This window comes from Haliotis rufescens, unplaced genomic scaffold (genome assembly GCF_023055435.1).
Source record: "Haliotis rufescens isolate VD_foot unplaced genomic scaffold, xgHalRufe1.0.p SCAF_1, whole genome shotgun sequence".
NCBI lineage: Eukaryota > Metazoa > Mollusca > Gastropoda > Lepetellida > Haliotidae > Haliotis > Haliotis rufescens.
Genome location: NW_025963779.1, coordinates 60344663 through 60371865, shown reverse-complemented (window position 1 = coordinate 60371865; position 27203 = coordinate 60344663). Strand labels below are relative to the sequence as shown.

The 27203-nt window shown below is 43.1% G+C and overlaps 1 protein-coding gene across 1 annotated transcript in view; it reads right to left on the bottom strand.

Annotated features, from left to right (window-relative positions):
* Positions 1-847: 847 nt before the first annotated feature.
* The window catches only part of LOC124145063 (lon protease homolog, mitochondrial-like), a 48557-nt gene continuing 22201 nt past the window's right edge, over positions 848-27203 (bottom strand). The window contains exons 13-22 of the mRNA XM_046514731.2: positions 24892-25014; positions 20349-20404; positions 19436-19523; positions 18531-18653; positions 16030-16146; positions 14841-14981; positions 13190-13355; positions 11244-11455; positions 6566-6730; positions 848-4274 (exon numbers count right to left, since the gene is read on the bottom strand). Of these exons, the coding sequence (XP_046370687.1) occupies positions 4125-4274; positions 6566-6730; positions 11244-11455; positions 13190-13355; positions 14841-14981; positions 16030-16146; positions 18531-18653; positions 19436-19523; positions 20349-20404; positions 24892-25014 (1341 nt within the window). The 3' untranslated portion in view covers positions 848-4124. The remainder of the gene's footprint in view (positions 4275-6565; positions 6731-11243; positions 11456-13189; positions 13356-14840; positions 14982-16029; positions 16147-18530; positions 18654-19435; positions 19524-20348; positions 20405-24891; positions 25015-27203) is intronic.

Sequence of the window (27203 nt, the reverse complement as noted above, 5' to 3'; positions counted from 1 at the left end):
ATCCACACAGTCACCAGGCCTGACCACCCGATCCACACAGTCACCAGGCCTGACCACCCGATCCACACAGTCACCAGGCCTGACCACCCGATCCACACAGTCACCAGGCCTGACCACCCGATCCACACAGTCACCAGGCCTGACCACCCGATCCACACAGTCACCAGGCCTGACCACCCGATCCATTTGGTCGCCTCTTACTACCAGCACAGGTTGCTGGTGACCTATCACAACCTATCCCTTGTATGCTGTTTTCAAGGGTAGGGGGGGCACGGGTGGCCCAGTCGTCTTAGGCGCTGCGATTCGCTGTGCAGAGTTGCGTCCCTTTGGCACACCAGAAACCTATGATTGTGGGTTCGAATCCCAGTTCGCCCCGATTATGTTTCTAGGTTTGTCAGCACAATACCCGTGCTCGTGGGTTTCACCAAAGTGGTAAACATCTGAGACCTGCATCACTTCAGGCTTTTCTCCCACATTAAGCTGACACGCCGCGATATAACTGGAATATTGTTAAAAGCGGCGTTAAACCCAACTCACTCACTCACTCACTCACCTCAAGGGTAGGTGTCACGGCGCTCCTCACCTTTCCATTGTACACAGAACGTGTCTGCCATGTTTATGTATTTGGGTGTATACATTTCAGTTTGTTGTTGCATCAATGGACAGTTGCAACTACTTGATAAATAATCTTCCACAAATTATACTGTGGCTATGTTTCAGGAGCATTTTCTGTTATCCGATATCCTAAAGATATTGCAGTGGGGAGAAAAGTTTACCAGATAAGAAGTACAGTCACAACATGCTTCAATAATCAACAATAAATACCAGACACAACAGGACGCCCAAATACATACTTAAGTCTGCTTTATTTCAGCATCACAACAGCTGATATAGTATATCATATATGAATGTTCACATTGTGATAATATTGTGCATGACAATATAGCCTCATGCGTTTGATTTTGATCATAAACAATCGTTCACAATCTCTGTATAAATAATACAATCGATCCTTATGCATGCAAGAAATAATTGAAATAAATGCATTATTGGGTGCAATGATAGCAGGATGCTGGAATATCCAGAAAGTGAAACTGACTAAGGCATGTCATTAATTAAAGATACAATCCTACCACTGGAACTACTAACTCAGATTGACAAATTCTAAAGCATGTCTACCAAGAAGCTCCAACGATGCAAGTACTGAATGCCCAGTGATTTTGTCGCAATCTGCCGAGAAGTGAGTAGGTTGTCTCAACACTTTTAGCAGAGTATTATCCAGCCACGTCAAGCTCTATAAACATGGAGGGAATTTAACCTTTTCTCATTGGCAATGTCTTGACCTCAAGCCTAGGAGGCTGTATAATTGTCTTCTACTGACGCGATAGGGTAGTCAGGCTCTGATGGGATTGGGCAGTCAGGCTCTGATGGGATTGGGTAGTCAGGCTCTGATGGGATTGGGTAGTCAGGCTCTGATGGGATTGGGTAGTCAGGCTCTGACGGGATTGGGTAGTCAAGCTCTGATGGGATTGGGCAGTCAGGCTCTAATGGGATTGGGCAGTCAGGCTCTGATGGGATTGGGTAGTCAGGCTCTGATGGCATTGGGTAGTCAGCCTCTGATGGGATTGGGTAGTCAGCCTCTGATGGGATTGGTAGTCAAGCTCTGATGGGATTGGGTAGTCAGCCTCTGATGGGATTGGGTAGTCAGGCTCTGATGGGATTGGGCAGTCAGGCTCTGATGGGATTGGGTAGTCAGGCTCTGATGGCATTGGGTAGTCAGGCTCTGATGGCATTGGGTAGTCAGGCTCTGATGGGATTGGTAGTCAAGCTCTGATGGGATTGGGTAGTCAGCCTCTGATGGGATTGGGTAGTCAGGCTCTGATGGGATTGGGCAGTCAGGCTCTGATGGGATTGGGTAGTCAGGCTCTGATGGGATTGGGCAGTCAGGCTCTGATGGGATTGGGCAGTCAGGCTTGCTGACTTAGTTGAGGCATGTTGTATCCACAGGACTTTTTAGCCATATTCATGCATATTCACGGACCAAACCACTCTCAACCTCAAAGGGTGGACTGGTCCATAAAGGGTCATGAATGTGCATGAATTCTGCTAAAAAGTCCTGTGATCACATCCCATTTGCGTAGATCAACGCTCATGAGGTCAATCAGTGGATTGTCTGTTCCAGATCCGATTCTTCACTGCAGTCATACAGCTGACTGCGGCAATACACAACAAACAGACTTAACGAAGAACATCATCTGTTCACACAGTCGAGACATCGTGAGCCTACAAATGAGGAAATAAAGTGGCACAGCTAACCAAGGGAATTAACTCCGCAGAGCAACCCATCCCACTAAATGTCCTGTTGATGGTCGTGACCATAATCTTGATATTACACACAAATGGCTTCAAATTACATTCTAAAATGTAGAACACTAACAATCATTCATTCTTAACAACATTAAGAAATAAACATATCTATGGAAAGTTTATTCTAGATATATCAAATGGGTATATTGTTAAATACTACAAACATACATAATGTCCTGTACATGATTGTTCAACCAAGGTATTACTGCTATATATTTGTCTTGATGTTGTACAAAAATATGTGCAGTGTAAACATCACCTTTAATGAAATAAATATGTTTTACTTTTCCTCTTAAATACACACCTTCTAACCGCACACACATTTAGAATCAAGAATTTGAAAAAAGCCATCTGCCAACTTTGTTGCTGTCTTGTGTCAACTGATTGGACAATACTACATGCTATTTATTTTCATAATGTTGGATTTATTTTTTTCAATTTGTCTTTCAGCTTCCATTCATGTTTAAGACTGTTGATCTCGAGTTTGAATTAAAGAGAATGAATGTAGCATTCAGTGCCGTAGCCAGCCGGGGGGCAGGGGGGGCAGTTGCCCCCTGGATTGTTTATAGAAAACAATTTTCCTTGTGAAAGTTAGCTTGAATAAGAAAGGAATAATCTTATTTGCCCCCCCTCTGTCAAAAAAAGTTAACTACGGCCTTGGCATTGATATATATTTCATTGTCCTCTTCTGCCATTTTGGATACAAGCAGTGATACATCCACAGTGATTTACATGGATGGTTTATAATCTATGCCTGTTTTACTGGGTATAATATTTTGTTTTCATTTTTATTAACTACTGTCAATTCAGTGAGTGAATAAGTGAAGGAATTGTTTTTATCAACTTACAACCCTGGCAACAACACATTTCATCACAATCTGAAGGATATACAGCTCTGTCTTTGGGGCAAGATTCCACATACCAGGCACCTCACAAAACAATATCACCACAATGATTCTGATTATGTTACAGTTACAACCATCACATTGCCAACTTCATTCAATAGCATCAACACAGGGTAAAATCGAAATGACTCCTTACTCCGATCATAAAAACCAATCTTACTTTGGACATGTTTATGAATCGCACAATTTGCGAAATAGTTTGGTTAAGTAATAGCACTGTTCTAATATAATAGAAATATCAAAACACAATGAAAAGAAACCTGAAAAGTTTAAATGATGGAAATGTTCTGAGAAATCAGGAAATATACCTGTATATATTGCTACAAGCAATAATCCTACAACAATATCTCAGCACTGACTGAGAAACACTAAAACAAGATTTTCCAACTAAACTGAAGAAATAATCAGAGCTTTAAATACTGCTTGTTGTCTTCAAATCTGGTTTGGTAGGTAAAAGTTGTGCCTCCATGACACACCAAGTCATGAGAGCCAAGGAAATGTGAATCAACACTCACAGCCATCGAACATACACAGACAGCTCGCATCCAACACGCACACAGAACTGGCATTGTACCATCTCCATTTATGCAGGGTATAATATCAACATTCTATCATAATAAATACCCTGGCTCCATCCTCTACCATAGCTTCATTTGGGTTACGATGTCCCAATTGCCATGTTGGAACTTCGCACTGAATTCTCTCACAGGTGAGAGCAAATTCATTAGAAAGCATCTTCCAGTACCATATAACCTGATCAGATTCCTAACAAAGAACCAGTCCACAGTACCGGTACCAGTATTTATAATACACTGGTTATTCAAGGATGGCATCGCACGTACAGAGCTAGCATCACACATCAGGGAACACATGACTGAACACCTCCTTGTAATGGTTGACAAAATGGACCTCGAGACCCTCAGTGATGTATTCAGGAAGATCCGAGAAGTCCTTCTTGTTCTCAGCAGGCAAGATGATGCAAGTCACTCCCACTCTCTTGGCCTGCAACATCACAACGGATTATAAAATGTTTTGTTTGTTTGTTGTTTAACGCCACACCCAGCAATATTCCAGCTAGATGACGACGGTCTGTAAATAATCGAGTCTGGATCAGACAATCAAGTGATTGACATCATGAGCATCATCCACAAAATTGGGATACGATGACATCATCAACCAAGTCAGCGTGCCTGACCACCCGATCCCATTAGTCACCTCTTACGACAAGCATAGTCGCCTTTTATGGCAAGCACGGGTTGCTGAAAACCTATTCTACCCCGGATCTTAACGGGTTGATCATGAGTGAGTGCCATGAATGTGATCATGCTGACAGGTTGTTGTTAAAAGGGATTCAAAGCCTGGAAACATTGCTGACTTATAAAGAACAATATACATACCCATTTTAAGTATCTCATTCAAAATTTCAAAAACATTGCATTCTTCAGGGTATCAAGAATATCGAAGCCATCGTGCACTGTTTTTTATAAATGTTTGCCAAACTTAGATTTTGTTGACTTTTTGCAACATTAAACCAGGCTGTCAGTTGTAATGGGGACGTATGACATCATCCAAGATTCATTTTGAACAGCTGTTTGAGTATGTGTAAAAATAGTTTTTCGAAAATTACAGATAACATTTTGTGTTTTACAAAGCCGGCAACCATAAGATGTTTACAGGGTGTTATTGAGTATTTCATGAATGGAAAGTTTAACATCTGAAACCTGCTCATCCACAAACAGTTGGGCACATTGCAACAATCTGTGTCATATTGTCTTCTGGCAAAACAAAAGACAGCTGACTCCTGTCATATGTCAATGCAAACTATGACTCAAGCCAAATGTATTTATTTTTAAAGGTGAGGTGACATGAAATGTGGTTTGACTGCATTTGTAGAGCGATGTGTGAGTGCTTGTACTAGTCCTGGGTAATGCTGATATACCATGCTGCATTTTTAACATGAATACTCCACTCAGACACAGTGAACTGATTCCAAGGCGACCACTCCTTGTTTTAGCCCCTTACTGCCAAATGCCAGGCAGGGTAACAGCTTCTTCAGATATGATGGGGACGGGGATCGAACTACCGGCCTTCCATTCTCCAGCTCAAAATTAAACTGATCCAGCATGGGTGATTCCAACTTATTCTTCTCAAACAACACGTCACACAATTGTACTGATGTGGGAAGTTGTTATCTTCAGCAACCCATGCTTGCCATAAAAGGTGACTATGCTTGTCGTAAAAGCTGACTAACGGGATCGGGTGGTCAGGCTCGGTGACTTGGTTGATGCATGCCATCGATCCCAATTGCGTGGATCGATGCTCATGATATCAATCACTGGATTGTCTGGTCTAGACTCGATTATTTTACAGACCGCCGTCATATAGCTGGAATATTGCTGAGTGCGGTGTTAAACAACAAACCAACCAACCAACTATTTATTGATATCTGCACATTGTAATAAACATGGTCAAGTTGGTTGCTGAGGACCAAGTCTCTACATGGATCTTGTCTTTGTTAAATAGATATAGACAGACAAATAGCTACCACTGTCATGGCTGATTGCCCACTTGGGCTGAAAAGCTGATCACATGATCACATAAGCCATCATCAAATTGCAACAACCTTCGGCACATTATACCACAGCATGTCAGGTAAATGTGGGAGGAAAGCCCAAAGAGATGCAAGTCTCAGATGTTTACCACTTTGGTGAAACCCAGAAGCACGGTATGGTGCTGACAAACCTAGAAACATAATCAAGGCGAATCTGGGATCCAAATCGATGATAATAGAGTTCTGCATTGCAAAGGGACACAAATCTGCATAGTGAATTGCGATACCTTAGATGACTGGGGCAGCTATGCTCCCCACTAAAGATCTCAAGTTATCAATGTGAAAAGACAAGGAACATCCATCTAGTCATCCAGACTGAACATGAAGATTCAGAAATGAGGAGTTACATGATGAAAATATGGGGGAAACAGCATGGATCATACAACAGTCCATAGTTATAGACAGAGTCTACCAGTCAACCATAGTTCAGGGAGTGTTTGTTTGTTGTCTTAATCCACTCTCAATATTCCAGCTCTATGATGACAGTCTGCAAATCTAATCTGGACCAGACAATCCTTGCTTGTCATCATGAGCATCGGTCGGCGCGATTGGGATACGATGACAAGCATCAACCAAGTCACAAGTCGGACCACCTGATCTGGTTACCTTGCCTCTAACAACAGCATCTGAAGGCCAATTCTAACCCAGGTCTTCACAGGGGCAGGACTAAATGAAAACCTACAGCAATTGTCTTCTCCTTGATTCCCCCGACCGGCAGAACCTTCCCTGTGAGAGACACCTCCCCCGTCATGGCCATGTTTTGGCGAACAGGGCGTCCGAGCGCCAGTGATAGCATCGCCGTGGTGATGGTGCAGCCAGCACTAGGACCATCCTTCGGCGTCGCTCCCTAGCAACAGAGAGTCATTGCAAATATTAGGAGTGTAGGATATTATGTGTCATTAGACCAGACTTTCCTTGTGCTTTTTTTTTAGCTGAATGGTTATCATTTCTTTTCACTGACTGTATCGTTATGAGTAACAAACATTTCTTTCCATTGACGATACTTATGTAAGAAAGTTTTCTTATGACCCGATGTGGACATAAAGGCTACAACATCTGTATGGGATCAAGCAAGAAGGCGCCTCTCCAATCAGATAGCTATTGACTTCATCTCTTACTTGCTTTTCAGCAATATTGCCCTGTGTTCAAACATCATAGGATTTAGTTAATGCATGCAGTGCTGGAGGTTGTGAGATGGGACTGTTGGATGGCAGCTTGTGTGTGTGACAGGATCTAGTTAATGCATGCAGTGCTGGAGGTTGTCAGATGGGACTGTTGAATGGCAGCTTGTGTGAGTGACAGGATCTAGTTAATCCATGTAGTGCTGGAGGTTGTCAGATGGGACTATTGGATGGCAGCTTGTGTATGTGACAGGATCTAGTTAATCCATGCAGTGCTGGAGGTTGTGAGATGGAACTGTTGGACGGCAGCTTGTGTGTGTGACAGGATCTAGTTAATGCATGCAGTGCTGGAGGTTGTCAGATGGGACTATTGGACGGCAGCTAGTGTGTGTGACAGGATCTAGTTAATGCATGCAGTCCTGGAGGTTGTGAGATGGAACTGTTGGACGGCAGGTAGTGTGTGTGACAGGATCTAGTTAATGCATGCAGTGCTGGAGGTTGTGAGATGGGACTGTTGGACGGCAGGTAGTGTGTGTGACAGGATCTAGTTAATGCATGCAGTGCTGGAGGTTGTGAGATGGAACTGTTGGACGGCAGGTAGTGTGTGTGACAGGATCTAGTTAATGCATGCAGTCCTGGAGGTTGTGAGATGGGACTGTTGGACGGCAGCTTGTGTGTGTGACAGGATCTAGTTAATGCATGCAGTGCTGGAGGTTGTGAGATGGGATTGTTTGACGGCAGCTTGTGTGTGTGACAGGATCTAGTTAATGCATGCAGTCCTGGAGGTTGTGAGATGGGACTGTTGGATGGCAGCTTGTGTGTGTGACAGGATCTAGTTAATGCATGCAGTGCTGGAGGTTGTGAGATGGGACTGTTGGATGGCAGCTAGTGTGTGTGACAGGATCTAGTTAATGCATGCAGTCCTGGAGGTTGTGAGATGGGACTGTTGGATGGCAGCTTGTGTGTGTGACAGGATCTAGTTAATGCATGCAGTGCTGGAGGTTGTGAGATGGGACTGTTGGATGGCAGCTAGTGTGTGTGACAGGATCTAGTTAATGCATGCAGTGCTGGAGGTTGTGAGATGGGACTGTTGGATGGCAGCTTGTGTGTGTGACAGGAGCAAGATAATGCATGCAGTGCTGGAGGTTGTGAGATGGGACTGTTGGATGGCAGCTAGTGTGTGTGACAGGATCTAGTTAATGCATGCAGTGCTGGAGGTTGTGAGATGGGACTGTTGGATGGCAGCTTGTGTGTGTGACAGGAGCAAGATAATGCATGCAGTGCTGGAGGTTGTGAGATGGGACTGTTGGATGGCAGCTAGTGTGTGTGACAGGAGCAAGATAATGCATGCAGTGCTGGAGGTTGTGAGATGGGACTGTTGGATGGCAGCTAGTGTGTGTGACAGGAGCAAGATAATGCATGCAGTGCTGGAGGTTGTGAGATGGAACTGTTGGACGGCAGCTAGTGTGTGTGACAGGATCTAGTTAATGCATGCAGTGCTGGAGGTTGTGAGATGGAACTGTTGGACGGCAGGTAGTGTGTGTGACAGGATCTAGTTAATGCATGCAGTCCTGGAGGTTGTGAGATGGAACTGTTGGACGGCAGGTAGTGTGTGTGACAGGATCTAGTTAATGCATGCAGTCCTGGAGGTTGTGAGATGGGACTGTTGGACGGCAGGTGGTGTGTGTGACAGGATCTAGTTAATGCATGCAGTCCTGGAGGTTGTGAGATGGGACTGTTGGATGGCAGCTTGTGTGTGTGACAGGATCTAGTTAATGCATGCAGTGCTGGAGGTTGTCAGATGGGACTATTGGATGGCAGCTTGTGTATGTGACAGGATCTAGTTAATGCATGCAGTCCTGGAGGTTGTGAGATGGGACTGTTGGATGGCAGCTTGTGTGTGTGACAGGATCTAGTTAATGCATGCAGTGCTGGAGGTTGTCAGATGGAACTGTTGGACGGCAGGTAGTGTGTGTGACAGGATCTAGTTAATGCATGCAGTCCTGGAGGTTGTCAGATGGGACTGTTGAATGGCAGCTTGTGTGAGTGACAGGATCTAGTTAATCCATGTAGTGCTGGAGGTTGTCAGATGGGACTATTGGATGGCAGCTTGTGTATGTGACAGGATCTAGTTAATCCATGCAGTGCTGGAGGTTGTGAGATGGAACTGTTGGACGGCAGCTTGTGTGTGTGACAGGATCTAGTTAATGCATGCAGTGCTGGAGGTTGTGAGATGGGACTGTTGGACGGCAGGTAGTGTGTGTGACAGGATCTAGTTAATGCATGCAGTGCTGGAGGTTGTGAGATGGAACTGTTGGACGGCAGGTAGTGTGTGTGACAGGATCTAGTTAATGCATGCAGTCCTGGAGGTTGTGAGATGGGACTGTTGGACGGCAGCTTGTGTGTGTGACAGGATCTAGTTAATGCATGCAGTGCTGGAGGTTGTGAGATGGGATTGTTTGACGGCAGCTTGTGTGTGTGACAGGATCTAGTTAATGCATGCAGTGCTGGAGGTTGTGAGATGGGACTGTTGGATGGCAGCTTGTGTGTGTGACAGGATCTAGTTAATGCATGCAGTGCTGGAGGTTGTGAGATGGGACTGTTGGATGGCAGCTAGTGTGTGTGACAGGATCTAGTTAATGCATGCAGTCCTGGAGGTTGTGAGATGGGACTGTTGGACGGCAGGTAGTGTGTGTGACAGGATCTAGTTAATGCATGCAGTCCTGGAGGTTGTGAGATGGAACTGTTGGACGGCAGGTAGTGTGTGTGACAGGATCTAGTTAATGCATGCAGTCCTGGAGGTTGTGAGATGGGACTGTTGGACGGCAGGTGGTGTGTGTGACAGGATCTAGTTAATGCATGCAGTCCTGGAGGTTGTGAGATGGGACTGTTGGATGGCAGCTTGTGTGTGTGACAGGATCTAGTTAATGCATGCAGTGCTGGAGGTTGTCAGATGGGACTATTGGATGGCAGCTTGTGTATGTGACAGGATCTAGTTAATGCATGCAGTCCTGGAGGTTGTGAGATGGGACTGTTGGATGGCAGCTTGTGTGTGTGACAGGATCTAGTTAATGCATGCAGTGCTGGAGGTTGTCAGATGGAACTGTTGGACGGCAGGTAGTGTGTGTGACAGGATCTAGTTAATGCATGCAGTCCTGGAGGTTGTGAGATGGGATTGTTTGACGGCAGCTTGTGTGTGTGACAGGATCTAGTTAATGCATGCAGTGCTGGAGGTTGTGAGATGGGATTGTTTGACGGCAGCTTGTGTGTGTGACAGGATCTAGTTAATGCATGCAGTCCTGGAGGTTGTGAGATGGGATTGTTTGACGGCAGCTAGTGTGTGTGACAGGAGCAAGATAATGCATGCAGTGCTGGAGGTTGTCAGATGGGACTGTTGGATGGCAGCTTGTGTATGTGACAGGATCTAGTTAATGCATGCAGTGCTGGAGGTTGTGAGATGGGACTGTTGGATGGCAGCTTGTGTGTGTGACAGGATCTAGTTAATGCATGCAGTGCTGGAGGTTGTGAGATGGAACTGTTGGACGGCAGGTAGTGTGTGTGACAGGATCTAGTTAATGCATGCAGTCCTGGAGGTTGTGAGATGGGATTGTTTGACGGCAGCTTGTGTGTGTGACAGGATCTAGTTAATGCATGCAGTCCTGGAGGTTGTGAGATGGGACTGTTGGACGGCAGGTGGTGTGTGTGACAGGATCTAGTTAATGCATGCAGTGCTGGAGGTTGTGAGATGGAACTGTTGGACGGCAGGTAGTGTGTGTGACAGGATCTAGTTAATGCATGCAGTGCTGGAGGTTGTGAGATGGGATTGTTTGACGGCAGCTTGTGTGTGTGACAGGATCTAGTTAATGCATGCAGTGCTGGAGGTTGTGAGATGGGACTGTTGGACGGCAGCTTGTGTGTTTGACAGGATCTAGTTAATGCATGCAGTCCTGGAGGTTGTGAGATGGGACTGTTGGATGGCAGCTTGTGTGTGTGACAGGATCTAGTTAATGCATGCAGTGCTGGAGGTTGTCAGATGGGACTGTTGGACGGCAGCTTGTGTGTGTGACAGGATCTAGTTAATGCATGCAGTCCTGGAGGTTGTGAGATGGGACTGTTGGATGGCAGCTTGTGTGTGTGACAGGATCTAGTTAATGCATGCAGTCCTGGAGGTTGTGAGATGGGACTGTTGGACGGCAGCTTGTGTGTGTGACAGGATCTCGGTACTTCCACTATGCATACCTCAGGCACATGCAGATGCACATGAGCCTTCTGCAGGAAGGAGTTATCAGGCTGGTGTTCTGTCAGGTAGGACTTGGCATAGGTGTACGCCAAGTTAACACTTTCCTTCATGACGGTACCCAGGTGACCGGTCACCTCCAGGGAACCAGCGTCAGTCGAGTCCGGCAAGATGGGTTTCTTGTTGACTGTCTCGATGTACAGCGTGGACCCACCTGAACAGTTGGCACAAGCATGTATTCCGCCATTAGGGAAGAGAGTGAGTTAGTGACTATATCACCTGTAAATAACATGAGTCACACAAACCAGTGACTGACAGCATGTGCAAAGATCTTTGCTCAATAGCAATGGTGGACGACAATCACCTGGGTGCCGTTGTACAAAACAACCTTAGCGCTACGACTGACGTAAGTCTATGTTAAGGTATGGGAGTTACGATCACCTTAGCACTAAGATCGCTTTGTACAACGGTACCCTGGTCCTCAATAGCCAGGCTTGGGTGCTGGGAAGTTATTCTACTCCTGAATCCTCACTCGGTTTCAACCTCTGGACAATAATTCAAATGGTGTTTTTGATTGCTGTGTTTGTCAGTTTGTTGACTCAGCAATATTCCAGCTACATGATGACAGCCTGTAAATAATTGAATCTGCAACAGGCAATCCAGTGATCGATAGTGTGGGCAAAGATCCATGCCATTATTGAAGTCAGATCTAACACCTCAGTGCCACTACACGCTTTGTGTAGCAGTAGCAATTATAATGAGATTGATATCCTGCCTGTTTGATAATGTAACTCATATAATAAGTGCATGACATATAAGGGATTAACAAAATATAATAACTATATATCATATATATCTCAAGGCACATTGGCAGTCCATGGTGAAAATACTTAATGACCTTGCTCTGTACTAAAGTTGACACTGGCAGGTAAATTCCATCAGTAATTGATAAAAAACATAATGACAGATAAGAGAATCATCAGGTGCAATGTTCCATATATATTATGAACTTTTCAACAAAGGCCATACTTTACTTAACATTCTGAACTTGCTAAATACTATACTTCACATAGGCAGATTAATTCCATCAGTTAGTGTATAAAACAAAACATAAAGATGGTAATACTTGGGATAATAATCAGTTCATTTTATCCTTCAAAATTATTGATTAAATATTTATTGGCTGTTAAAATCAAGGGACACAGTTTGTCATTACTTAGTGATATGTTGTTCCAACATTTTTGCCACCCTCTGATACATAATTTTTGTAAATAATATGAAGGATACTTGCTTTGTTCACCAAAAGGCGTCTTTCCAAGGCAAGGGAATTAACTCACTATAAAAGTGCAGTGGAAACAGTAATTTCTATGGCCAGTTAACTCCCTTGCCTCAGGAAGATGTTGAATGCTGCTCAAGGCCACACAAGAAATATGTATTCTCTGATTGGCTGTCTGGAGTTTAATTGATGTTTGTGGATTGGTCTATTCTGGTAAGCACCCCTCATTCTGGGATACTGATATTTGGAAACCATACTCTCTTGTGTATTATGTGCCGTCAAAAACTACAAGCACATAGATTTTGTGACATTTGCTTTCAGTAAAATATTCTGTCTAAACACAGCAAAGTTGAGATGAAAAAAGAATCTTCAAAATATTCTAATATATCTCCCAGCAAAAATTCTTAAATACAGTTTGAACACTGAAATACACCAAAGCTGCCGATGCCGTCAATGACAAGAAGGTTTAAAGGGCACCACGATAGGTAATTAAGGGGGTCAATTTTTCTGCTACATTGTTGTAACATAGAGAGTTTCATCTTTGACATTTGGGGTTGTGAAATGGACCATTCATTGGCAATTGTGAACAATGCTCCATCACATTTCTGTCATGTTGAAAGCAGTTTTTACTTCATAAAGATCCACAGAACACCGTCTGCTTCTCCCACATACCCATGGAAGTCCAGGCAAGGCCCATCACTACGCCTGGGGGGGTGTCCTCGTACATGCGGTCGGTGGTGAAGATCGGTTTGCCAACGTAGTCATGGAGGTTGTCCACATCTACACGAATGGTATCAATTTTCTCCCTCACCATCTTGTACGCAGCCTTGCGATAGATCTGAATCAAACAGAAGCTCCGTGTTATATCCGAGCTACAGTACATCTGTGGCCTCACAACAAGTGGCAGCTTCAGAAGATTGACTGAAGTATATAGTCTTACGGTCACCTCCTATCTTCTGAGGTCAATATGCACCATGAGAAACCTATCTATTTTCTCAGAACTTCCAGGCACTGAGTGACATAATTTGTTTTTGCAGAGCCTAGTCAGCAATATTCAACCCAAATCACAGCAGCCCATAAATAAGTCTTTGACACGTACACCAGTGTATAACAGCGTAGAATCAGCGGAATACCGGCCTCTTAACAGGTTTAACAGATAAATCCCTGATAAGCCTCTCAGTGATAGAAACAGCTTTACTCCACTAAGTCCTTATGATGATAACATATAGCAAAACCCTTAAAAATGGCAAATTTCAGCTTGTCCTTATGACACCTTACTTATTTGGCAGTTTGGGAAGGACAATAGGACTAGTGCCCATATGTATTGCTGCCTCTTATATAGCCTTCTCTGAAGCAAATAGACATGTACACACAGGGCCATCTTCCCGAGGCAAGAGAGTTAACTGACTATAAAAGTCCAGTTACCACCCTTGCCGAACTAGGCTGGTATTATGGAGTAACATTTTGGCTGGACTAACCAGTCTATGCATAGTCCAATCAAAATCGCGCAACGAAATCGAAATCCTGTTCGTAAACTGTCGTGCAGATTTCGATTTCAGTCGATTGCAGGATTTGTAAAGCATGTGCACTGCCAACTTGTTGTCAACAGATATTTTCCACACCTTTTCATGTTTTTAATCAAGGTGTTCGTGTGATTTGATGCACTTTGCGATGTAAGACCCGTTTTATCACAATATAGATCTTGATTATCGATCAGGTCGTCTTGACTGGGTTCCGCCATTTTGTTTGAAACAAATGCAAGTGATGGAATCGGATTGGTCCATAGGAGAGGCTTATAAGGGAGTTAACTCGTAATAACCACTGGTGGCAATATGATCGAGCCCAGGAAATCCAGCCCAGTTCGGCAAGGGTGGAAACTGGACTTTTAAAGTCAGTTAACTCTCTTGCCTCGGGAAGATGACAAAGGGCTCGATTTAAGGAAATTGCACCAGATGAATGTTGACATGAAAACCTAGTTGCAGCATGGTCCCATAAATTTATCAAATTTGAAACAGGCATGTCTTCTGCCAGTGACACTGTCAGTAAATTAATGACGTATTGCTGCACATAATCTTTAAGTTCCACTGTTTGATGATGTCAAGCCCCCAAAAGTATGACAAACTACACATAACACCAGGATAAATGATATATAATGGTTAATAAAGCTTCCAGGTACTGTGTTCAGGTACATTACCATGGTCGACATTTATTTTTCGTGAAAAGTTTCTCTATGTGTTTCTGGAGGCTGCGCACTCCGTTCTCCACACAACTCTATGCCAAATAGCAAAAACCTTCTAAACAGTTTAGTGTGAAAAAAGCCCACCTTCTCTATGTGTTTCTGGAGGTTGCGCACTCCGCTCTCCCTACAGTAGGACTTGATCAGTGTTGTGATGGCATCATCGCTGATTTCAATGTTTTCCTTGTGAACTCCGGAGTGGTCCTGGGCTTGTGGAATCAGGTATTTCTATAAAACATACACACATATCATACACACATATCATACACAAGCTGAGTTTGCAGTTTTACAGAACTATTGTACTTATACCTAGTGATATGCATGCCAGTGTGTGCCTGTGGCTACTTGTACTAGTCCATACTTATGATGGTTTTATAGCGCAAGTCCACTGAGAAACAATGCCGCAGTTTAACATGGAAACCCCATTCACAGTATACATACTCTGAGCCGACTAGTCTTTGTTTTATTTCCTTAATGGCTTGGTATGGCACGGCTGGGCAGATGCTCTTTCCACTCAGCCATGGAGTGGACTTTTTATGTAAAAACTAAGATACAGAATCCACAAATAACCACCATCTATGTTAAACACACAGTTCTATACAGGTCTTGGTCACCAGATAATCATATCTGGCATTTAGAAGTTGGAGGCTAACAAAGGACACAAGATATATGGATTTTAACTTCAGTATTCTTGATGCATTTCCTCTTCATGTGTCCAGGGTGGAAACAAGCTTGTGAAGTGCCAGCTTCAATGGACCAGAGGTTTCTGAGGACATGGTGTTTATGGTGCAAAGCGATGCATCTTGATAGACATTTGGAACATGGCCAAAGTTCAAAAGTCAAATAAAGGTCAAAATATAAAATATCCTTAAAAACGAAACATTTGAGTTGAGCCCCACTACTAGTGAACAGAAGCAGTGTGGTAATGGCCATAAGAAGTTTTAGCTTCCAGTGTGACTCCAGACAATGGAAAAATTCAAAATATCCCCAAAATATACATGTTAAGTCCCACTCCCACCCCCCAAAATATGGCTGACTAATGACAATAAATAGCGCTCATGACAGACAACAGATCCAGGACAAGAGAAGATGCACGACAGACACATTACAAACAATTCAAGGGCCATTTCTACATGCTAATGAATTGTTAATCTGGAAATTGTTTTATCCTGACAATTCCACTGAGAACAGTGGCATCCTGATTAAAAGGGTTTCATTGTGCAAAGATTACAGAGGTTGAAATCTTTGTGTCTTACGTCTGAAGAACGTTACCTACCTCAGCTATAGCCAGTTTCTCCTCAGCCACATATCCCGACACATCGATCATCTCCATCCTGTCCCTCAGTGGTTCCGGGATGGTGTCGGTGATGTTAGCGGTGCATATGAACAACACCTACAGGGTCAAAGGGTGCACACGTTACTCAGAAAACATCATTACATGATTCTACAACAATCTGTATTCCACACTGTTGCAGATGTCAGCAGATCAACGTCAACAAGATTTTGTTTGTTTGTTGTTTAACGTCACACTCTTCTTTTTTCTGATTCAATATTTTGGGGTTTGTTCACAAACAGTAAGTGGTTTGGTTTATGGGTTTGTTTGTTGTTTAACGCCGCACTCAGCAATATTCCAGCTATATGATGGCGGTCTGTAAACAATCGAGTCTGGACCAGACAATCCAGTGATTGACATCATGAGCAACGATCTACGCAATTGGGATTCACTGACATGCATCAACCAAGTCAGCGAGCCTCAGTCGACAAGTCAGGGAAGCTCAGTCACCTTTTACGGAAAGCATGGGTTGCTAAAGACCTGTTCTTCCCCGGATCTTCACAGGTCCAATGTCAATAAGAAAAAGACATTTCATGGAGTATAAGATCAAGTAAATAAATATGAATCAGGTTGACTTGACACATTGCATGAAACCCCAGTATACAACATACCTATCTTGAGTGAGTGAGTGAGTGAGTGAGTGAGTGAGTGAGTGTGAGAGTGAGTGAGTGAGTGAGTGAGTGAGTGAGTGAGTGAGTGAGTGAGTGAGTGAGTGAGTATCACAGCGGGGGACACCAGTATGGGCTTCACACATTGTACCCATGTCGGGAATCGAACCCGGGTCTTCGGCGTGGCGAGCGAACGCTTTAACCACTAGGCTACCCGACCGCCCCCTTGAGTGAGTGGTGTTTTACATATAGTCAATATTCCAGATGTAGTACACATAGTATGTAGTACATGTAGTTTGTTGTTTAACGCCACACTCAGCAATATTACAGCTATATGATGACAGTCTGTAAATAATCAAGTCTGGACCAGAATGATGACACACAATCAACCAAGTCACCGAGCTGACCATTTGATCCCTTTGGTCACCGTTAACGACCAGCATAACTTAGTGGGAATCTACTCTAAGACAGGATACCCACAGGGTTTTGAAATGTGCATCCTGTTGTTTCTTTCAATTTGTCATAAAATTATTGTCAGCAATCTGAAACAAGAGCCATCAGAAGACATCAAATTCCCCTGACCCCCATAAAATTCAGAAGAACAAATGATCTGACTGTTACAGTACGTCCAACTGAGAGAATTTCTATCTAATCTGTCTGTATACACAAGTAGTTTTTGAGCTATCAAAACAATACCAAGGAATTGAGATTCGGGACTTTGTATTTTTATGTCAGGTACACACGAAGAACAGAGACAATTTCAAACTTGTTGCAGTGGAAACGGAAATCATAAAAATTCTAAAAATAGCAAAAGACACTACTTCAACCCCTTCAACATGTACTGAGATTGGATGAAATATCTTGAATAATGTTATTTAATAGCTAAATCTAACTTGTTTCAATGGGAACAGGGACAAATACAATTTTGAAAAATTCCTAATAGCAAAAATAACCACTCCAGCCCCTTGTTAATACCAAGTTTGGATTAAAAATAATTCATGGTTTTTAAGTTATGCTCCGAAAACGTCATAACTATATCATCACCACCACCCCACCCATCCTCCCCCCCCCCCCCCACCCATTATATCCCAGTAGGAGACAAAAAATCAGGACAAAGACTAATTCCAACCCTGAAATCCCACAGGCGTACAGAAGACAAATCTTGGACAGGCAAACCGGTGCTATATTGCATGACATCTATTGTCAATAATGCTACATAACCATTGCAACCCTCCCACAAACCATCCACATCAACTGTCAATAATGCTACATAACCATTGCAACCCTCCCACAAACCATCCACATCAACTGTCAATAATGCTACATAACCATTGCAACCCTCCCACAAACCATCCACATCAACTGTCAATAATGCTACATAACCATTGCAACCCTCCCACAAACCATCCACATCAACTGTCAATAATGCTACATAACCATTGCAACCCTCCCACAAACCATCCACATCAACTGTCAATAATGCTACATAACCATTGCAACCCTCCCACAAACCATCCACATCAACTGTCAATAATGCTACATAACCATTGCAACCCTCCCACAAACCATCCACATCAACTGTCAATAATGCTACATAACCATTGCAACCCTCCCACAAACCATCCACATCAACTGTCAATAATGCTACATAATCAGCCAGGTCACCATTGCAACCCTCCCATTCTCATTAGCTGTCTTATACAACAAGCATTGAGAAGTGGGAATCTATTCTGCCCTAGAATCCCTGAGGAGAAAATGAATCACTATCGATAATATTGAAATGAAGTGTCACGTGCTTTCTAGAGATATTACTCAATATCTGGAAACATGGCCCACCTTTGACAAGTCCATGGAGACGTCCAGGTAGTGGTCCAGAAAGTTGGCATTTTGTTCTGGGTCCAACAACTCCAGGAGAGCTGATGATGGGTCACCTTGGTAACCCTTGCCGATTTTGTCCACCTGTATAAGGAAGATTAGAATATTTAAGCCAGCTGCTTATAACAGGGAAAATGGCAAAGTCATTATTGGCAGCCCCAGCAAAACAGATTTAAGCCATTCAAATATGATACCGTTTTTTCTCCTACCGGGTAACTCAAATTAAAATATGTATCTCAATGTAACAATGTAATGGTTACATTTTTTACACAGGACGGGGTCCCAGAGGTCACATGCGACAGTGTTAAGGCCAACACTGAAAACAGTGGACCCTCTTTGAGCAATTTCACAGTGAAAGATTATAAATCCCAGCGTTAGAAATTGGCACTAGTCCTGTAGTCCTTGCCAAACTGGCCAATAGTTAAGGCATCATAAGGACTAGTAGAAGTTTGCCCTTTTTAAGGGTTTTGCTATATGTTATCATTATAAGGACTAGTGGACTAAAACTGTTAGTTTCTACCGCTGTTATAAAATCCTCTACAATGTTTTACATTATGCAAATCAGATCAGTGCCACAGGGAAATCTATATATGGTCCTTGAGAAAATACAATTGCAGTTATTTTCACACAAATACTGCAAAATTGTCAGTCTTGTAGATCTGTCAACAAAATGGGGACTAAACCGTGTCATATCTCCCACTAGTCTTAAAAAAAGCCCAGACTTTCCAGTCTTACAAGTCTTTAAATCACTGATCCCATGAGAGTTTGAAATGACTAAAGTTTGCATGTATGTGTCTCTTGACCAGCATAACCCTGTGGATCACCCATCTTTGAAAGTTTACTTCATAGCTGCCTCTGTAGCTTACCTCATCAATGAGAACCAGAGGATTTTCTGCTTTGGTTTTTTTTAGGCACTGAATAACTTTCCCTGGCATGGCGCCTACGTACGTCCGCCTGGAGAAAAAATATCATCCACTGACAATTGCACCAAAACTGACTTATAGACTGTCAGACATGAAACACACATACCTGTAGAAACATGTATCATACTTTAGTGTGTGTGTGTGTGTGTGTGTGTGTGTATGTGTGTGTGTGTGTGTGTGTCTGTGTGTATGTCTGTGTGTGTGTGTCTGTGTCTGTGTGTGTGTGTGTCTGTGTGTGTGTGTGTGTGTGTGTGTGTGTGTGTGTGTGTGTCTGTGTGTCTCTGTGTGTGTGTGTGTCTGTGTGTGTGTGTCTGTGTGTGTGTCTGTGTGTGTGTGTGTCTGTGTGTGTGTGTGTGTGTCTGTCTGTGTGTGTCTGTCTGTCTGCTTGTACCAGTAGGGACCAGTCTTAAAGTGCTAGCTCACTGATATACCAAGCTGCAGTTTAATAAGGATACTCCACTCAGACACAGTATACTGAGTTTGAGCTGAACAGTGCTTGTTATATATCCCTTTAATGCCGAGCTCCAGGCAGGGTAACAACAAGTTCCACATTTGCAATAACGTTCTCCGACCTTCGGCTCTCCAGGCATACATTCTATCCACAAGTTGTGGTCACCAGGTGCTTCAGGTCACATGACCAGTAAGACACTTTTCATCTCATGATAGGAAGTGCCTTGCTCTCGGCAAACATGATCTGGCGAACACTGCAGTATTCTTTAACTCTGATGTGAATACAGTTTCACCGGGTTTCTAAATTTCATATAGCTATAACATAATCTCTACACCTTACCAATTCCAAACACATCAAATTATGTAGATGTATGTTTTCTATGAGTATTTCAATTTTTTTGCTTACCTGTGACCTTTGATCTCAGCTACATCGGTCATGCCGCCTACGCTGAATCGGAAATACTGCAAACAGATTATATACCGATGTAACTCACAATTACTAATCTCTGTAAAATGTTTTTATAAAACCAACAGTCACGAGGACAAACAGATTCTCCCAGTCCGTTGCATCAGATTGGCATCAATCTTTTAAACCAATATTTCAGCATATATAATATAGCAACAAGGTTCTCAAGCTCATCTGAACTATGAAGAAATAATGGCGGCCATGTTTATAATCGGTCTGGAATTCAGTGATCAGTAGTTAAAGACACCACAGCTGGGTTTATTCATACAAAGTTTGAACTCGATATCGTCTGCCATTTTCTTAGGCGATAATGAAAATACAGTAACATTAGAAAAACAGGGGAATATGAAATTATGCAGACAAAAGACCTGTGCATAAGAACTGTTATAATGATCCATGCATAAATAGCTGGGTAATGGACAAGAATGACAATTTTAATCTGGTCACAACTGCTACCATGTTTCAAATCGGATCAGCATTCTGTAAGCAGCTGTTAGAATGATCCGCTTTAATCAGTATTCCAGTTATATCTCTGTGTGTCGGCTTAATGTGGAGGAAAGCCCGAAATGAGCACCAGTTAGAGACACCACAGCTTGGATCATGTATACAACGTTTCTGCTCCATAAGGCCTTCTGGTTTCAGTGGAGTTGTTGAAAAGATAAAAGACCAGACAGACACCGAGCCATGACAAAAGCTCACTAGGCTTTCAGCTCATTTTCATCACCAGAAACGATTTGTTTGTTTAATGCCACACTCTGCAATATTCCAGCTATATGACGGCGGTCAGTAAATAATCTAGTCTGGACTAGACAATCCAGTGATTGACATCATGAGCATGGATCCACGCAATTGGGATATGATGACATATATCAACAAAGTCAGCAAGCCTGACCACCCGATCCCATTCGTCTCCTCTTACGACAAGCATAGTCACCTATTACGACAAGCATAGTCGCCTTTTGCAGCAAGAATGGGATGCTGAAGACCTATACTACCCCAGATCTTCACGGGTACACCAGAAACAATATTGATTAAATATCATGAATATTTAAGGTTCATGCTGAGGCATGAACTTATGACACTCTGTTCAAAAAGACATGAGAACATCCTTCCATCATACTGAATCTATCAAGTGTAGATTAGGAAGTCTCCATCTGGCTTAGTCAGTGAGTATGTCTACTGTTGTACATTCCCTGGATCCTATACATAGTTTATATTACCGGTAATATTGAGTGTAACTGTTAATAATCTAAGACCGGGGGCAGAAGGCAAAATATTTACAAATTTCTCATCATTCATCATTTTCTCTCTTTCAAAGGTAAGATATCTATGTAAAACATATACTCGTGATTTAAAAAATTGCCATTACTTCATGTAGATTTTAGCTTCAAATAAGTGATAGTCTTTATCAGCATGTCATTCAGAGTAGATAATACTCAATCAATATGTCCATATCTTCCCAAGACCCCAATATCTGGCGGTATGATCACAACATTATTGCCCTAGTGCAGCAGTGGTATCCTGGTGGCTGATACAGCAGTATATACCATATAGCGCCATCTGTCATACCATGCAGTGAAGAACATCAACAGAGCATACAGTACTGTAAACGTTTCAATAAATACATACCATATTCAACGTAATAAGCGCCCCGCTCTAATAAGCGCCCACGGGGATATTTGCTAACATATTGGCTGGTGAACAATCCGAATTAGCATCCCTTCTGATTGATCGATGTACACAAGACTTATTTATTCGCCTATAACACTTGCGTGTTATGTGCACCCTTAATTATGGGCATTCAAATTCTGGAAAAATATATCTGTCATATATAAACATTTCAGGCTCTCAGCATAAACCACAAAATTTATCTTTCAACTGTGTTATTTTCACCAAAATAATATTCTAATAAGAGCCCCCTATTTCTAATTCTGAGAGCACCCCAGGCGCTTATTACGTTGAATACGTCTATTTCTTCAATGCTTTGTCTCATGAATAACTAATAACTCTCACCTTCGGCTGAAACATGTATGAGGTTAAAGAGGGGACAGCTAGGGAATGAGTCAGGATAAGCATAAATGATATTTTTACTTTAAAACATACATATTTTACCTTATCCTGACTCATACTTATTGCTTGAATCCCACAGAAAGTTGTGGGTTCCATCTGTATGTGTGATTTAGACCATGATCTGTTCATATAACGCCATGGGAACGTGAATCTTCTTAGTCCTTCTTATATCCTTGTGGTGTACCACCTCCTTCTTGGTGAAAAGAGAGGACTTAATCTTTTAGATTTTGTGAATTTTATAAAGTTAGTTAAGGAAAGATTTTCCTGCATACTTTAAATGGCTAAAGTGTTAAGAGAAGGTCATATTCTTGACACAGTCATTCATGCTCTGAATTACATAGTAAAACAGGGGACATGGACTCTGGGTCATTGGTTACAGGACAGTAACCTGACGTCAGTAAGTCTGCGTGAACGTGGGTGAGTGTAGTAAGGTCTATCTTCTAGACATGGTCAGTTGTGCGCCTGCTAATGGTCCGAATTGATCCTCTGTAGCAAAATCTTTAAGATAGTGAGTGGTGAAGACACAGTCCGATCTCCAAAAACAGCTTTCCATAATCATCGGGACGGAGTTGTTGCCATGAAGAGCTAGGGTGGAAGCTACAGCTCTGACTTCGTGTGGGTTGGATGCTGGGTCTTACCCTGCTGCCTTGTATGCTCTGAGTGTGACTGCTCTCATCCAGAAAGAGACGACTGTTCTAGAGACATCTGCTGAAGTATTCCTTGATAAAGGAACAAATAGCCTTCTTAAATTATGTCTTCTAGAGCTTGTTGTTTGTAGGTATATGCATAAGGTTCAGACTGGGCATAACAGCAAATCTTCAATATCCTCTGATCTCAGAATGTATGAGAGATGTGGGACATGGAATTGTCTGTCTGGTTGCCCTGGCAGCTGGTTCTTGGCAATAAAGTCTCATCTTAGACCAAAATGAGCCAATGCATAATCGCTGTTGTCAAAGCTTTTGTGACTGAAGTCAATCACATGACTCGCTAACATTCTGGCAGCAGTGGCTGCATCATATATTTAACGGCAGCTTGTTCTAGGGGTTCATAGGCATTGCTGGCAAGATGACTCAGTGCCATATTCCAGTCCCATGCTGGGGCTCTGCTGTGAATTTCGGTTGTTGATCTTCAAGTCTATAAGATCTTAGATGCGCTAACTTTGGTAAGTTTGATTCTGTTTTACATGGTCAAAACCGAGTTGATGGCTGCTAAATATGTGCCCAGTGTTGAACCATTAAGGTTTCTTGTGCATCTCAGGTAGAGAAGAATTCAATTTCTTGTGGGGAAGTGGCTTCAGCTGCTGAAAGTCCCTTTGATCACTTAAACTGGTCAAAACACTTCTTCCTCTTATGGTCCTATAAATTCCTTGCAGAACTGTGAAGAACTAAGGAGACTTCCTTAGCTGCCCCGGTTGAAAAACCTCTTTTAGCAAGGTTGATCATAATATGTTTCATGTGTGAAGCTCGTAGAGGTCCGGTCTTGGATGAACTTGCTTCATGTGAGGATGAAGACCATTTGGCCAGTTTTAGAGTTTCAGGGTTTGTGTCTTTGCTATTGTGACGAGGTCTGGAAACCAAGTCCTTGCCGGCCAATAAGGTGCATTCCCAAAAGGAGTGGAACATTCTTCATGTGCATGATCAGCTGTAATATCAGGTTTATCACTGTTGCTGGTAGGAACACATACACTATGTATGATCAACAATAAAAGAGGGGAGATTTCTTCTTCGACTTAGAAGAGCTCTTATTGAGAGTGTCAGTGTCTCTGCTGCCCTGGGAAGACTTTAATGTAGACATGACTGTCTTACTCTGTGATGAAGGGAGAAAACTTGGATCTCTACAATACTATCAGCTGGTAAGCCTTCCTTTGAAGAAGGTGTAGGTGTTACCTCCCACTTCTTTCTCTCCATGGTTGTCGTGTCTGAAGTAGATGATGCAGATTGTGATGTTTCTTGTCTCTTCCGGTCTAACTCCTTCCTTTGCATGACAAAGAGGTATTGTGGAATTGTTCTTCTCCTAATGGAGTGCAGAAACTACACTTTTCTACTTCTACTAAAAATAATCATTAGATATGATGTATAGATGTTAGAAGAATGTAATCCAAGCAAATTGTTTTTATGAAAAATGGATAATGTTGAACAGACGGCTTGGATTACGAGCTCAGGAAGCAATTGTCCAGCTACTCATTTGGCACAAAAATGAGAGAGTGACAAGCCTACCTGCTTGGTCACATGCTTCCGATACACATGCACAGCCTAGGGGTGCATTCAGATAAGCTGTTTTTCTGTTCTCTGGGAACACTGTTCAGGAGGTTTCCACTACCTTTCGGAAAAAAGATGAGATAAGCAATACGTATGAGTCAGGATAAGGTAAAACTATAGTTGTGAGCAGTATCCCATGTATGTTGGGCACCTACCTCTCTGTTGAGGGCCCTGGCAATAGACTTGGCTATGCTGGTCTTGCCTACACCGGGCGGCCCATAGAAGCAGAGGATCTTGCCCTGTACCGAGCCCTTCAGCTGAGTCACAGCGATGAATTCCTGCACAGCAAACACCATTGACAATGTTGAGATATGAAAGTGTATGATCTATGCTTCAGCATGCTCAGTGCAATTACATATGAGTCCTTCTGACTGAGATATTTGGGGTAGAGTCTATGTTTTAGTATGCATTTGACTTTTCATTTGACTTGCCATTGCAGTAACGTAATGTCACCGACATTTTATTCGTCCATGTCTAAGGGCAAGGTTTAACAAGGAGCTACTGAGCAGGATGCGCTTCATGACATTGTCCATGTGTTAAAGGTAAGGTTAATAGGGCGCTACTGACTCCATGTGTTAAGGGCAAGGTTTAACAGGGAGCTACTGAGCAGGATGCGCTTCATGACATTGTCCATGTGTTAAAGGTAAGGTTAATAAGGCGCTACTGACTCCATGTGTTAAGGGCAAGGTTAAACAGGGCATGACTGACTCCATGTGTTAAGGGCAAGGTTAATAGGGCGCTACTGTCTCAATGTGTTAAGGGTAAGGTTTAACAGGGAGCTACTGAGCAGGATGCGCTTCTTGACATTGTCCATGTGTTAAAGGTAAGGTTAATAGGGCGCTACTGACTCCATGTGTTAAGGGCAAGGTTTAACAGGGAGCTACTGAGCAGGATGCGCTTCATGACATTGTCCATGTGTTAAAGGTAAGGTTAATAGGGCGCTACTGACTCCATGTGTTCAGGGCAAGGTTTAACAGGGAGCTACTGAGCAGGATGCGCTTCTTGACATTGTCCATGTGTTAAAGGCAAGGTTAATAGGGCGCTACTGACTCTATGTGTTAAGGGCAAGGTTAAACAGGGCATGACTGACTCCATGTGTTAAGGGCAAGGTTAATAGGGCGCTACTGTCTCAATGTGTTAAGGGTAAGGTTTAACAGGGAGCTACTGAGCAGGATGCGCTTCTTGACATTGTCCATGTGTTAAAGGTAAGGTTAATAGGGCGCTACTGACTCCATGTGTTAAGGGCAAGGTTTAACAGGGAGCTACTGAGCAGGATGCGCTTCATGACATTGTCCATGTGTTAAAGGTAAGGTTAATAGGGCGCTACTGACTCCATGTGTTCAGGGCAAGGTTTAACAGGGAGCTACTGAGCAGGATGCGCTTCTTGACATTGTCCATGTGTTAGAGGTAAGGTTAATAGGGCGCTACTGACTCCATGTGTTAAGGGCAAGGTTTAACAGGGAGCTACTGAGCAGGATGCGCTTCTTGACATTGTCCATGTGTTAAAGGCAAGGTTAATAGGGCGCTACTGACTCCATGTGTTTAGGGCAAGGTTTAACAGGGCGCTACTGACTCCATGTGTTAAGGGCAAGGTTTAACAGGGCGCTACTGACACCATGTGTTAAGGGCAAGGTTAAACAGGGCACTACTGACTCCATGTGTTAAGCGCAAGGTTTAACAGGCCACTACTGACTCCATGTGTTAAGGGCAACGTTTAACAGTGAGCTACTGACTCCATGTGTTAAGGGCAACGTTTAACAGGGCACGACTGACTCCATGTGTTAAGGGCAAGGTTTAACAGGATGCTACTGACACCATATGTTAAGTGCAAGGTTTAACAGGGAGCTACTGACTCCATGTGTTAAGGGCAAGGTTTAACAGGGCAATACTGACACCATGTGTTTAGGGCTACGTTTAACAGGGCACTACTGACACCATGTGTTAAGGGCAAGGTTTAACAGAGAGCTAATGACTCCATGTGTTAAGGGCAACGTTTAACAGGGCACTACTGACTCCATGTGTTAAGGGCAAGGTTTAACAGGGAGCTTCTGACTCCATGTGTTAAGGGCAAGGTTTAACTGGGCACTACTGACTCCATGTGTTAAGGACAAGGTTTAACAGGGCGCTACTGACACATTATGTTAAGGGCAAGGTTTAACAGGGCACTACTGACACCATGTGTTAAGGACCAGGTTTAACAGGGTGCTACTGACTCCATGTGTTAAGGACCAGGTTTAACAGGGCACTACTGACACCATGTGTTAAGGACCAGGTTTAACAGGGTGCTACTGACTCCATGTGTTAAGGGCAAGGTTTAACAGGGCACTACTGACTCCTTGTGTTAAGGGCAAGGTTTTACAGGGAGCTACTGACTCCATGTGTTAAGGGCAAGGTTTAACAGGGAGCTACTGACTCCATGTGTTAAGGACCAGGTTTAACAGGATGCTACTGACTCCATGTGTTAAGG